The sequence below is a fragment of the Gopherus flavomarginatus genome, chromosome 1, assembly GCF_025201925.1.
Source record: "Gopherus flavomarginatus isolate rGopFla2 chromosome 1, rGopFla2.mat.asm, whole genome shotgun sequence".
NCBI classification, from domain to species: domain Eukaryota; kingdom Metazoa; phylum Chordata; order Testudines; family Testudinidae; genus Gopherus; species Gopherus flavomarginatus.
Window position 1 is genome coordinate 256,615,778 of NC_066617.1, and position 13,550 is coordinate 256,629,327.

General features: G+C 43.1%; 1 protein-coding gene across 10 annotated transcripts in view; it reads left to right on the top strand.

Annotated features, from left to right (window-relative positions):
* Positions 1–4,119: 4,119 nt before the first annotated feature.
* The window catches only part of CCDC138 (coiled-coil domain containing 138), a 68,461-nt gene continuing 59,030 nt past the window's right edge, over positions 4,120–13,550 (top strand). For all 10 annotated transcript variants that reach the window (XM_050921922.1, XM_050921958.1, XM_050921942.1 and 7 more), the window contains exons 1-3: positions 4,120–4,230; positions 8,138–8,198; positions 10,547–10,685. In XM_050921922.1, the coding sequence (XP_050777879.1) occupies positions 4,153–4,230; positions 8,138–8,198; positions 10,547–10,685 (278 nt within the window). In that variant the 5' untranslated portion in view covers positions 4,120–4,152. The remainder of the gene's footprint in view (positions 4,231–8,137; positions 8,199–10,546; positions 10,686–13,550) is intronic.

The window sequence follows — 13,550 nt, forward strand, 5'->3', positions numbered from 1 at the left end:
TAGGGCATTCACCTAAGATGTGGGCAAACGGCAGAGCAGGGACTTGAAGTTGGGTCTTTCACGTCTGAATCTTGGGCTGTTCTAGGCAGAGTCTCTCTCTCATCTTGACAAGGAATGCTATTCTGGACCTGAGAAACCTCTAATCACCGAAGTTTAATCAAAAGTGATATGTTATTGTGAAGAATTTTGGTTTTGATGAATTGGCCTTTTTAACAACGTTTAGTTGAAAAATTCCTGACCACCTCTAATTATTACCCCTAATGTCATGAAACTGCAACCAAAGGACTGCACTTCTCAAGTTAGAGCATTCCTGAAATTACTGCCCATGCCATAATTATGGATGGTTCAGTGCACTGGAGGCGATTCATAAATTTGGTTTTGTACAGAATTTAGGGGCAGTGGAAATCAGCCTTAGCAAAATTAGAGAAATTCTCATTTGCCGTGTGAGCAGAGTTTGCCAGATGCACTGTGACTAATAAACTGCATTTATTCTATCTTCTACAAAAATTCTGAATTGGTTAATTTGTATTCATTGTAGATGTATAATCTATGTATAGACTACATATAAAACAGTGCTATTTGTGCATTCATGAGAAGCTTAAAAGTTTCTTGTGCCATTAGCACCTTGATTAAAAAAAACTCCAAATCTTTACTATTTTGTGTAATGAGGCCACTGACACCCTGCTCCAACTCCTCTCTCCTTACCCCCTTTACTAGTGTATGGAGCATGCACGTATCAGACAAACTGTGGCCTTCAAGTTTTAAGAAAGTGGATACAGCACCTGCACTCTCCCTACTCAAAGTACCAAACTCAAGACAGGGAATGCACTGTTTACACTTCCAATTGAAGTCATTTTAATATTAGACATAACTGATGAAAAATGTCTCCATTTTTTAAATTTTTTGGAAGAATTAAAAATGTAGACTGATAAATACATAAATTACTTTAAATGTACCATATCTTAATTTGTAAAAATTCCATTTGTATGTTTTGGTCTTCAAAGAACATGAATCAATAAACTTACCTGCTGTAGCACTGGAATGTCCATAACAGTGTTTCTGTTTGTTTAGTTTTATACTAGCCCCAGGAGTACTCTTTTGCTTGGTCAATTAAGTCGCTTGATTTATGGAACATTTCCTGTGTTGATTTCTAAAACATCTCAGTAGAGACGAGAAGAGACCGCTGTAAATACTACCTAGTGAAGTAAGTGAATGACAAGTGCATGACTATGTTCCCATGTATAGGGGAAAAGCAGGCCTTATCCAAAGGACTTCACATTGTTAAAAAAAAAATCATCAGTAGTGGTAAGGCTGCACTAATATAAATGTGCAGTACATTATACCTAGAGTGAAGTGAATAATGGCAAAAAACACATGCAAATGATCAAACTCAAAAGCAAATGTTGATTTGAATGTATTTGCCCTCTTCCATGTTTTCTTTTTGTGACTATTCAAAAGTTTAATTTCATTTTGTTGGGAAACTCTTGTCCATGACGAGAGTTTGGCAGCACAGCCTGAAAAATCGTTGGACTCTGGTTTCATCTGATCATGAGGTTTGTTGCACAGCTGACAGCCTTTCACCAAAATGATTTATCTCTGGCTCTCCTACTTTGTCCTAGGTTTCGTGAGCTGGCTAGTCCCAGTGTGACTGATTTGACGGGTCATAGGTCATTACAGTAGATGGTTCTTGGCATTGATCTGGTCACAGAAGTAGTCTGGGAATCAGCAAAGGGATTGGAACAGAAGTAACAGGCTTTTGGCATACCTTTCTGTTGAGCAGGCAGGCTGCCACATTCTGCACAAGTTAGAGCCTCCACATTGCTGCTCCCTGCAAACCCAGATATGGTGCATAACAGTAATCCTGGCTGGAGGTGACAAATCCATGGGTAGATGTAGGATCCTTATCTGTGAGGAAGGGGTGAAGTTTCTTTGCATGCTAGTGATGGGAGACCCTGACCGGGTAGGCTAAATATTGAGTTGACAATAGTCTTGAGGTTTCGTACTACTTTGATGAACAGTAGGAAATCTCCATGATGGAAGGGGAGGGCAGTGATGTAGTTATTTTTCAAAGCATTTCTGCCTCCCTGAAGTATTACTTGAATCTTGCCCAGGTTGATTTTAAGTTCTTCACCAGGTACTGCTCTCCTTTGATCAGTATCCTGGTTATGTTGGAAAGAAATGACTGGCAACATTGTAGTGCTGCACCATCTACTCCAGCTGCGTCACATAAAACAGGCCGTCAGTATAGCGTAGTTGGCTGTGTTGACAGTTGCACAGAAATCAAGAAATATTAACAGAGATGTAGCTTCCAACCATTGCCATGGGGAGGTGATCTCTTAGCCCCACTAAGGTTTGTCTCATGTTGTGTCCCAGAATGAGATCCACTGGCAAGGCATGGAGGATGCTGGCAGATGTCCCATGTTACAGTTGTTTGTCACTATTTTGCAAATATTTAGCCTAGGAATGAAAGGTTAGAAATGGATGAGATGTATTCTGCATCAAGTGTTGGCTTTTTGAGGATCAGATGCATTGTTGCATTTTTCAGAGAGGTTGACCGGTTAATTTCTTTAAAGGAAACCTTGATTTTCCTTTAGCATTAGACATACTGTTTTCGAAGAGCTGTAAGACCTACAGATCTATTCTGCAGATGCTGGCTTGAGTATTCATCAGATCTTCTCTCTTTTCATCATTTGTGGGGAGGCCAAATTCTGAGAGGTGTGAGGTGGTTAATGTGATGGGAACATGAGTAAGTTCAACAAGTTCCTCTTGTATGCAGTTGCTCTGTTATGCAAAGTATCAGGTGAGCTCTTCATCCCGCCACTTGGTTCACACACAGATGGGCCTTAACTGTAATCTGAGGGAGTTGCCACACATTAGAGTAGGCTAGATCCTCTTCTGACCAAGAGAACTGAAAGGAATAATACAGTTACTCTCTCCGCTGTATGCTAGCAGTCTGCAGGCTGCACTAGACTCACAAAGAAGCTGCTGCTTTTCAGCTGCGAGCAGTCACAGGTAGCATCAGCACGGATAAGAAACTAAGAAATTGGGGCAGAAAGTAGTGGTGTGATAGCACTCCTGTGCCCTGCCTTCAAATACTTCTTTCTGCTCACAGAGCCCCATGGCAGATGCTAACATTCTAGCAACGTGCTCCACTTCCTCATGGATGTTCTGATCCAAACTTTGTAGATGCCTGGTCCTAAGTAAGTTCATGGAGGGTAGGTCCATCTCTGGCTATTAGCACAGATGGTCAGATTAAAGGAAACTGAAGATTTGACATCAGTTGGGGAAATCAGTCAGTCTTGATATCATATGATCCCAAAGAATAAATTTGTGTATGAAAAAAGAACAAAAATTTAGAATTAAAAACATGTTGCAATACAAACAGGATGTGCTGTATTTGAAATACTGAGATGTGATTGCTGAAGCTATCAGCAGCAGTTACTATTTTAAATGATTATTGCTATTAAAACATCGATCAAATAGCACAGTACCATCCAACAGCACAGTGTTAAGGAAGGTGAATGATGAAGTGCCAAGAGTAACAAAAATAACATTTTTGTTAAAGTAAGTAATGTACAGGCGGGAAGCTCATTTACAGTGACTAGCAAGGAAAAATCAGGCGATGCGAACAGCAGAGAAGGTACATTGGTGGGGCTTTATGCAGACTGACCCGGGCTTCTCTTAAACACTGAATTATTATGGGGCGGGGCGGTATAAAGAATTTAACTGACCCAAGTCTCCGTTAGCAGCTCAGGACCTGGCTTCAGACAAGGCGAGGCGGCCTTGGGCGTAAGAGCGCAGCCCTGGGAAGCGGGAGCTGAGATGCCCCGTCCTCCGGGGGGGTGCGGGGTGTTGAGAGCCCCTCTCCCCCTCCACTTTGTGCAGCCGCTGCAGGCAGCTCACCCCGCCCCGGTAACTGCTCCCCGCCGTCTGGCGGCGCCTCAATCCCGGCTCCTACCTCCGGCCCTGACGGCTCCGCTCTTTCCCCTGGAACCAGCTGGTTGCCCGCGGCCAGCAGAGGGCGCGCTGCCCCCCGCCCCTCCACTACGGGCCGGGGCGTCAGCAGGCGTCACGGAGCTGGCGCCGTCGGTCAGCGCATGCTCAGTGCCGCTACGGCGGCCAACTGCCGAGCGGTTTAGCGCGAGGAGGCTCATGGCGAGCCCGGCTCTGAGCGGCTCCGTGGAGCGTCTGAAGCGGCGCTACCTGCGCGGGGGGGCGAGGCCCGCGGGGGTGAGAGGCGCTGAGGCGGCCAGGGGGCGGGGCAGGAGTTGTGGGGGGGTCTCCTTGGGGAGAGTCTCTCTATTAACCCCTGATATACCAGCCTCGGCGGTGGGCAGGGTGACCAGACAGCAAGTGTGGAAAGTCGGGACGGGGGGGGGGGGTAATAGGAGCCTGTATAAGAAAAAGATCCCAAAATCGGGACATCTGGTCACCCAGTCTGTGGGGCATGAGGAGGGGTCCTGCCCCCGGCCTGTAGCATTGGGCAAGCTCCCTGGTGCCCCCTGTGGGGGGGGTGTTACCCCAAAGGTCTCGGCATTGCACCCAGCGGGAGCGGTCTCCCTTTCTTACTGCTGAGCGTTAGTTACTTGGGAAAGCCCCACGTCACTATTCTTTCTATGGGGGCCATTTACATGAAGGGAATTAATCCTGTGCAGGTTTTGTGTGACCCTCCTTTTAGGTGTTTGTCACGTGCTGCGTCTCACCCTCAGGCTTTGGCGTGATTGAGTGATGTGGCATTGGAAACTGCACCCCCTTGTGTTCTTTTCCTCTTCCTAGGCAGCCGGTTAAAGCAATAGCGTGTGAGGATGTGTGTGGAGCACCAGAATCTGCTCATCACTTTGGGCAATGAGTGAGCCCTAATGTCTGTGGGACATGGGGCGTATCCTATATTAGTCTATTTTAGGGTGCTCTGTAGCACCCATCATCATATTACCTAAGGACTTACTAAATAAATATTCAAACCTGTGTGACAATAAAATGGGAAGTGACTGCTACTTGGTTGATTTGTGACACAACAACATAAGTGGGTTTTGGGGTGGGGTTTGAAGGAAGATCAGTTCAGGCAGGTCATTTCATGCATTAGGACAGTGTCGAAGAAAGTAGAATATTATGGTGACTGGGTGAGGGGTGAAAAGTGGTAGGAAAAACATGGATAAGGATGAGAGAGTAGAATAATGAAGGGCCTAGAAGATTAGAACAATAAGAACTTGATATTATGGATAAAGCCCTGTAAATTAATATCTGCGGATACAAATCGGTATCCACGGAGCTGCAGAGCTCTATTGGGAATCACAGCAGTGAAAGCAGCAGCCTGGTGGGCCGCTGTTCTCAGGAGCCAGTTCCCTGCACTGGCAGCTCCTCTAGCATTGCTATATCACCCCAACCCCGCCCACCAGGCTCTCCAGCAACTGTCCTTGATTGTGCTAGTGCAGTGTTTCTAAAACTGGGGTCACCACTTGTGTAGGGAAAGCCCTAGGTGGGACGGGCAAGTTTGTTTACCTGCCCCATCCACAGGTCTGGCTGATCGCTGCTCCTACTGGCCGCGGTTCACTGCTCCAGGCCAAAGGGAGTGCTGGAAGTGGCATGGGCCGAGGGACTTACTGGCCACCGCTTCCAGCAGCCCCCATTGGCCTGCAGTGGTGAACCGCAGCCGGTGGGAGCCGTGATCAGCCAAACCTGCGAACGGGGCAGGTAAACAAACTGGCCTGGCCGGCAGAGGCTTTCCCTACACAAGCGGTGACCCCAGTTTGAGAAACACTGTGCTAGTACTGTGGGCTGAGCAGGGGGCAGTATGGCCATGCTGGAGGAGCTGCCAGCGCGGGGCACTGACTCCTGAGAGTGGTGTCCCACCAGGCGGCTGCTTTTGTCTCCACGGTTCCCAGTAGAGCCCTGCAGTTCTGTGGATTCGAATTTATATCAACTGATATTCGCAAACTTGAATATAAATTTTGTATCCACACAGGGCTCTAATTATGGAATAGGTGAGATGGAGGGATTGAAAGAGATGGAAAATGTGGGCTAGAGTAATGGGCAGTAATAGATGATTCTAGCAGGTGCAGTTTGTACTGGTTGAGGATGAGGTGGAAAGATATGGTTGTCTGGCCGGAGAGGAGGAAATTGCAGTAATCAAGAGAAGAGGTCTGGTTATCTGGACAGAAAGAAAGGTCAGATATTAGAAATGATGTGTAAGAAACTGACAATTTGGAGAGAACCTGGGAGCAAGAGAGCAGGAAGAGTTGAAAATGTCTGTGAAGTTAGAAGTCTAATTGATGGAAAGGATTGTGATGTTATCAATAGTTGACAATAAAGAGGCCGTGAAGAGGATTGCTGTTGAGCTAGGGCCATATTATAGAAGTGAGGAGAGCTTTTAGTAATCCCTGTATTAAGAATACGTAACGCTTTCCATTCTTGGGACCTTTTCTTTGAGGAGCTCACACACCTTTACTGTTTGCCAAAAGCCTTTGATATTTGACCGAGAGAACACCTTCAGGCTACCCATTTACCTTTTCTTTGTCCCATGAAATTCAGTTCAGCTTCTGCCAAGATATGAACTATTAAAAATTGACACATCCCTTCTCTCACTTGCATGCCCCAGGAAAAACATTGGCAGTGTCCCCAAGTAATTGAACACACGTACATTCTAAGTCCAAGATAATGCCAAAGCAGCAATAGCAAGCTGTACTAGCTAGGAGCAGCCAGAGTGGATGGGGCAGGTGGAGAGGAGGGCACTACAGACTAAAGACAAATGGATGTCCCCAGTGGCCCCCTTGGAGCATCAGGCTGGGTTTCTCCAACCCATAAATCCACCTGGATCCATCTCCCCAGTCTCCTGGTGATGTAGTTCTGTAGCTCAGGTAGTACCAATCCATGCTGCAACGCTGAAGGTTCAGAGTTCAACCTCTGTTGAAGATGCCTGTTGGAAAGGGGGGAAATGTTACAGTTGCACATAATATAATTTGTTTTACTTTTTTTCCTTAAAAATAACATACGGAGTTGCATGCAAAAATTACCTTAAAAGAACATTATTGAAGTTGGGAAATGCTGGATTTACTGTTGTCTGTGAAACCTCGGTTCTGCCCCTTTTGATTAAGACTAATATTCTGTCACAGGTATTTTTAGTAAAAGTCAAGGACAGGTTGTGGGCAATAAACAAAAATTCATGGAAGCTTGTTCCTGACTTTTACTGAAAATACCCTGGGGCAGGGCAGGGGTAGACAAACAGAGCACTGCTAGGGCTTGCAGCTGCTCCAGCCCCAGAGGGGCTGACCCAACCCCAGCCACTGCTCCAGTAGGATGGGGGCTGCTTCTCTGACAGCCCCGGAGCTAGCAGCTGCTTCAGCCCTGCCCCAGTAGTCCCAGAAAGTAACAGAATCTGTGACCTCTGTAGCAGAATTGTATCTGTAGTTATGATACAGTCTTTGATTACACGATTATGTACTATTTTTTTTCCACAAGAGCACAGACTGGATGCACAGTCGGGCAGAATGAGGGTTGCAGGAGCCACCTTGAATCTGGCCTCTCTTACATTCAAGTGCTTTAATTTGAAACCTAATGATACTTTAATGTAAGTTTTTTAAAGTGTATAATTACAGGTTGGTGGCAAGACATAAGATAGGAAATGCTGGACTGACAGGCTGAAATGTAGGACTGGATGGAGCTATTTCTATGGCTACCTAATCTACTGACGCCTATTTACTTGAATGGCCCTTATCACTGAGGTATTTGAGGGTCTCAGGTTTTGAAAAATAGAAATAATGCTAGCAATCTTTCATTTTTAGCTTATGGGGAAATAGCTTGATTAGTTTATAGTTTGTTTTTTTGTTGCCCACTTTCGTATTCATCCAGGAAAGCTCATGCTCCAAAACGTCTGTTAGTCTATAAGGTGCCACAGGACTCTTTGCTTTTACAGATCCAGACTAATACGGCTACCCCTCTGATACTTTTTTTGTTTGTTCGCTTATGTTTGTGTAAGGTTTCACTTACATTTTTGTTTAGGAAAAATCATGCTCTGCGCAAAGCAAATGTCTTTTAACAGCAATTCCTTAGTAGAGGCACTATAAACAGTAAACAAATACATTGTAATATACATTATAATGGAATTAAAAATAGTAGGGACTTTTTTTCTGTTTTCTCTTAGGATTGTCTTTCAGGTTCATTGCAGACCAAATGTAAAAAAGGAAACTCCTTGACAAACACAGGTAATACAACAAAAAGGTTGTTTTGGATATCTTTGTTAAAAAAAAGGGACATCAGTTCAAATTCACTATTATTTAAATTTATCTTAAGAATTCCTGTGCTTGGGGAGAGTAGTTTTATATTCTCTCCAAGTGTATTTTAAGTAGGAAGACATTGGTTTGTGAAACTCGGGCACATGTGTGTGGATTCTACAGGAGTACTCTAGGAAATCTCCTTGCATTACAGATGCGGGTAGGTTGGCAGGAGAGACATAAGCATTAGCAATTTATCTTCCCTGTGAGAAGGAGGGCTGCTGGTAAGGAAGATGTGGGTGAAAAGGAGTATTGCTCCCACAGTGTCTAAAAAGAAAGCTCCGCTAGCTGGGCATTAAAGTGAAAACTAGTACCAATAACCTTTTGGGGGACGGGGGAGGTGACTGTAATGGCCCAGTACTGGAATAGAGTCTTAGGCTGTGTCTACACTGCCACTTTCAGCACTAAAATTTTGTCATTCAGGGTTGTGAAAAAACACCCCCTTGAGTAACAAAAGTTTTAGCGCTGAAAAGCTCCAGTGCTACACCGCTTGTATAAAGCTACACCTCTTGTTCGGGGTGTTTTGCTTTTTTTAAATCACTGGGAGAGTTCTCCCCTGGCAATAAAGCGTGACTGCGCTGCTCACGTCACAGTGCTGCTGCAGCCGCGCTGTAACATGGCTAGTGGAGATGTACCCTTACTTTCATCCATAGAACGAAAGTCAGCTACATACACACCCCATTCATGGTATGTAGGGTTCTAGTGTATGTATGACAATCTTATTATATATGTTTGAGAAGGTGAGGATTGGGTATTATTGGGATGTGGCAGAGAGAAGCATTTGGTTATCATTGGCACATATATGAGAACTGGCTGCCATCAGTTGGATTGTGTGGGATGGAGTAAGTGTCTTGTTGAGAGGGGGTTGGTTTGTGGGAAATTGTTTGAGGTGGGTGGTATTGGGTAGCTCTCTATGTGGCAATATGTTGCTTTTAAAGCCTTGTACAGAGGGCTGTCCTTAGCTGCTCAGAGTGCCTGGTGGTCAAGGAGCCTCCGTGCGGCAGCTTCCCCACGTGGGCGCAGGAGGGACTGCAGGGGTTAGGAGCTGGGTTACAATGGGGCACCCACAGGGGACAGGGGCAATGAGGGGACACCCATGGGGGCCGGGGTGCCAAAATGCAAATTCCTCTAGGGCACCAGTTTCCCTAAGGTTGGCCTTGCATGTACAGTACATGCAGATGCCTAGGATTGCTGACTGGAGGGGAAACAGTTGAACATTGCATGACGCAAATTATAAAAAAATAAAATTAAAACAGGAAACTTAAAATCTTTTTTAAAGTTTTAGGTTATATAATTTAAGACATTTATATACATTCACTTTTCAAATGTACAGATATGAACTTAATGGTTACCATGCAGGTGGGGTTCCAGAGAAATGCATGTAGCCATGCTAATACTCCTGAAAAGCAAGTAACAGGCTGTGGCCATGGCTACACTGGCGCTTTACAGCGCTGCAACTTTCTCGCTCAGGGGTGTGAAAAAAACACCCCCCTGAGCACTGCAAGATACAGTGCTGTAAAGCGTCAGTGTAAACAGTGCCGCAGCGCTGGGAGCGCGACTCCCAGCACTGCAAGCTAAACCCCATGAGGACGTGGAGTATGTGCATTGCTGGGAGAGCTCTCTCCCAGCGCTGGCGCTGCGACTATGCTCACACTTCAAAGCGCTTCCGCGGCAGCGCTTTGAAGTTTCGAGTGTAGCCATACCCTTAGTTGTTCAAACTTCAAATTTGCACAGCAATTAGCATATGAATGCAAATTATAAAACTTCAGGAAGACAGATGTGACTTGAAAACAAAGTTGAGGTTTCTGAAACATTTTTAGTAACAGAACTAAGCTTTTAAAAAGATTCTCAAAAATGTAATAAGTTGAATGTTCTTTAAAATTGACTTAATGGTTTTAGAAACAAGGTGGATGAGGTAATATTCTTTTATCGGAACAACTTTGTTGGTAAGAGAGACAAGCTTTTGAGCTTACATAGAACTTTTCTTCAGGTTTAATTTTGTTAGGACTTTTTTAGGACTTAATTTTTTTAGTCATCTATAAAACTTTTCAGTTTTAAATTGTTATTAAAATCCAATTTAGCTAGTATTTTGTATTTCTCTAATTTTAATTCCTAACTTGTCAGAGCTTGTTCTAATATGTTATGATTCTGGGTTTTGTTCTCTTAAGCAATAACCCTTACAGTGTACAAAATACATTAATGAAATCATTCTGGATTTTTTTTTAATGTGTGTTTTTCAACTGCAAAATGAAATATTTAATATTTGAATTATTTTGTAGGTAACTTGGACAGTTCATCAGATAATACAATTATGCCTCTGTCCATACATTTTTCACAATCAAGAAGTACCCAGAATGGAAGAAAGCACTATAGCAAACCTCTTAGTGACTTGTTCAAGAGTTTCAAAAACTTGGATTGGTAAGAGCTGAACCCTCATTCCCTCATCTGTCCTTAGACCCCTTTTGCTTCCTCCCGTCACCCCAAAATCCAAACAAATAAACAAATAGCTGATGGATTCCTTCATCAAGTAGTTGAAGAACCAACAAGAGGGGATACCATTTTAGATTTGGTTTTGGTGAGTAGTGAGGACCTCATAGAAGAAATGGTTGTAGGGGACAACCTTGGTTCGAGTGATCATGAGCTAATTTAGTTCAAACTAGATGGAAGGATAAACAAAAATAGAACTGGGACTAGGGTTTTTGACTTCAAAAGGGCTAACTTTAAAGAATTAAGGAAATTAGTTAGGGAAGTAGATTGGACTGAAGAACTTGTGGATCTAAATGCGGAGGAGGCCTGGAATTACTTTAAGTCGCAGCTGCAGAAACTATCAGAAGCCTGCATCCCAAGAAAGGGGAAAAAAAGCATAGGCAGAAGTTGTAGACCAAGCTGGATGAGCAAGCATCTCAGAGAGGTGATTAAGAATAAGGAGAAAGCCTACAAGGAGTGGAAGAAGGGTGGGATTAGCAAGGAAAGCTACCTTAGTGAGGTCAGAACATATAGGGATAAAGTGAGAAAGGCTAAAAGCCAAGTAGAGTTGAACCTTGCAAAGGGAATTTAAACCAATAGTAAAAGGTTCTATAGCCATATAAATAAGAAGAAAACAAAGAAAGAAGAAGTGGGACCACTAAACACTGAGGATGGAAAGGAGGTTAAGGATAACCTAGGCATGGCCCAATATCTAAATAAGTACTTTGCCTCAGTCTTTAATAAGGCTAATGAGGAGCTTAGGGGTAATGGAAGGATGACAAACGGGAATGAGGATATGGAGGTGGATATTACCACATCTGAGGTAGAAGCCAAACTTGAACAGCTTAATGGGACAAAATCGGAGGGCCCAGACAATCTTCATCCGAGAATATTAAAGGAACTGGCGCATGAAATTGCAAGCCCGTTAGCGAGAATTTTTAATAAATCAGTAAACTCGGGTTGTACCGTACGACTGGAGAATTGCTAACATAGTTCCTATCTTTAAGAAAGGGAGAAAGAGTGATCCGAGTAAGTATAGGCCTGTTAGTTTGACATGTGTAGTATGTAAGGTCTTGGAAAAAATTTTGAAGGACAAAGTAGCTAAGGACATTGAGGTCAATGGTAATTGGGACAAATTACAACATGGTTTTACTAAAGGTAGATCGTGCCAAACCAACCTGATCTTCTTTGAGAAGGTGACAGATTATTTAGACAAAGGAAATGCGGTAGACCTAATCTACCTCGATTTCAGTAAGGCATTTGACACGGTTACACATGCGGAATTATTAGTCAAATTGGAAAATATGGGGATCAATATGAAAATTGAAAGGTGGATAAGGAACTGGTTAAAGGGGAGACTACAACGGGTCGTACTGAAAGGTGAACTGTCAGGCTGGAAGGAGGTTACTAGTGGAGTTCCTCAAGGATCGGTTTTGGGACCAATCTTATTTAATCTTTTTGTTACTGACCTTGGCACAAAAAGTTCACCTTTCAGTACAACCCCCATTGTAGTCTCCCCTTTAACCAGTTCCTTATCCACCTTTCAGTTTTCATATTGATCCCCATCTTTTCCAATTTAACTAATAATTCCCCATGTGGAACTGTATCCGATGCCTTACTGAAATCAAGGTAAATTAGATCCACTGCGTTTCACGAGCTATCATCAGCGAGAGGAAAAAAAACTTTTGAAGTGATAATCGAGATGACCTATAGAAGATGTGAGGATACTTAACTTGGGGAAATAGATTCAATTAATTTAATGGCCCAACGATTTCCAGTCTCTGTTCAAACCTAAGTTAATTGTATATAATTTGCATATGAGTTCAAGTTCAGCAGTCTCTCTTTGGAGTCTGTTTTTGAAGTTTTTTTGTTGTAAAATTGCCACCTTTAAGTCTCTCATTGAGTTGTTAGAGAGGTTGAAGTATTCTCCCACTGGTTTTTGAATGTTATGATTCCCAATGTCAGATTTGTGTCAATTTATTCTTTTGCATAGAGACTGTCCGGTTTGGCCAATGTATATGGCAGAGGGGCATTGCTGGCACATGATGGCATATATCACGTTGGTAGATGTGCAGGTGAACGAGCCCCTGATGGCGTGGCTGGTGTGATTAGGTCCTATAATAATATAGTAGAATAACATTTAAAAAAATATTTTTGGATGTTTTCTACTTTTTCAAATATATTGATTTCAATTACAACAAGAATACAAAATACAGTGCTTTATATTTATTTTTATTACAAATATTAGCACTGTACAATTTGTCAATAAAAAAAAGTATTTTTCAATTCACCTAATACAGGTACTGTAGTACAGTCTCTTTATCATGAAAATTGAGCTTACAAATGTAGAATTATATACAAAATATAACTGCATTCAAAAATAAAACAATGTAAAACTTTAGAGCCTACAAGTCCACTCAGTCCTACTTCAGCCAATCACTCAGACAAACAAGGTTGGTTACAATTTGTAGGAGATAATGCTGCCAGCTTCTTGTTTACAATGTCATCTGAAAGTGAGAACAGGCATTCGCATGGCACTGTCGTAGCTGGCATCACACGATATTTACGTGCCAGATACACTGCAGATTCATATGTCCCTTGGTGCTTCAACCATCATTCCAGAGGACATGCATCCTTGCTGATGATGTGTTCTGCTCAATAACAATTTAAAGCAGTGCAGACCGATACATGTTCATTTTCATCATCTGAGTCAGATTCCACCATTAGAAAGTTGATTTTTTTGGTGGCTTGGGTTCCACATCTGAGTGTTGCTCGTTTAAGACTTCTGAAAGCATGCTCACACCTTGTCCCTCTCAG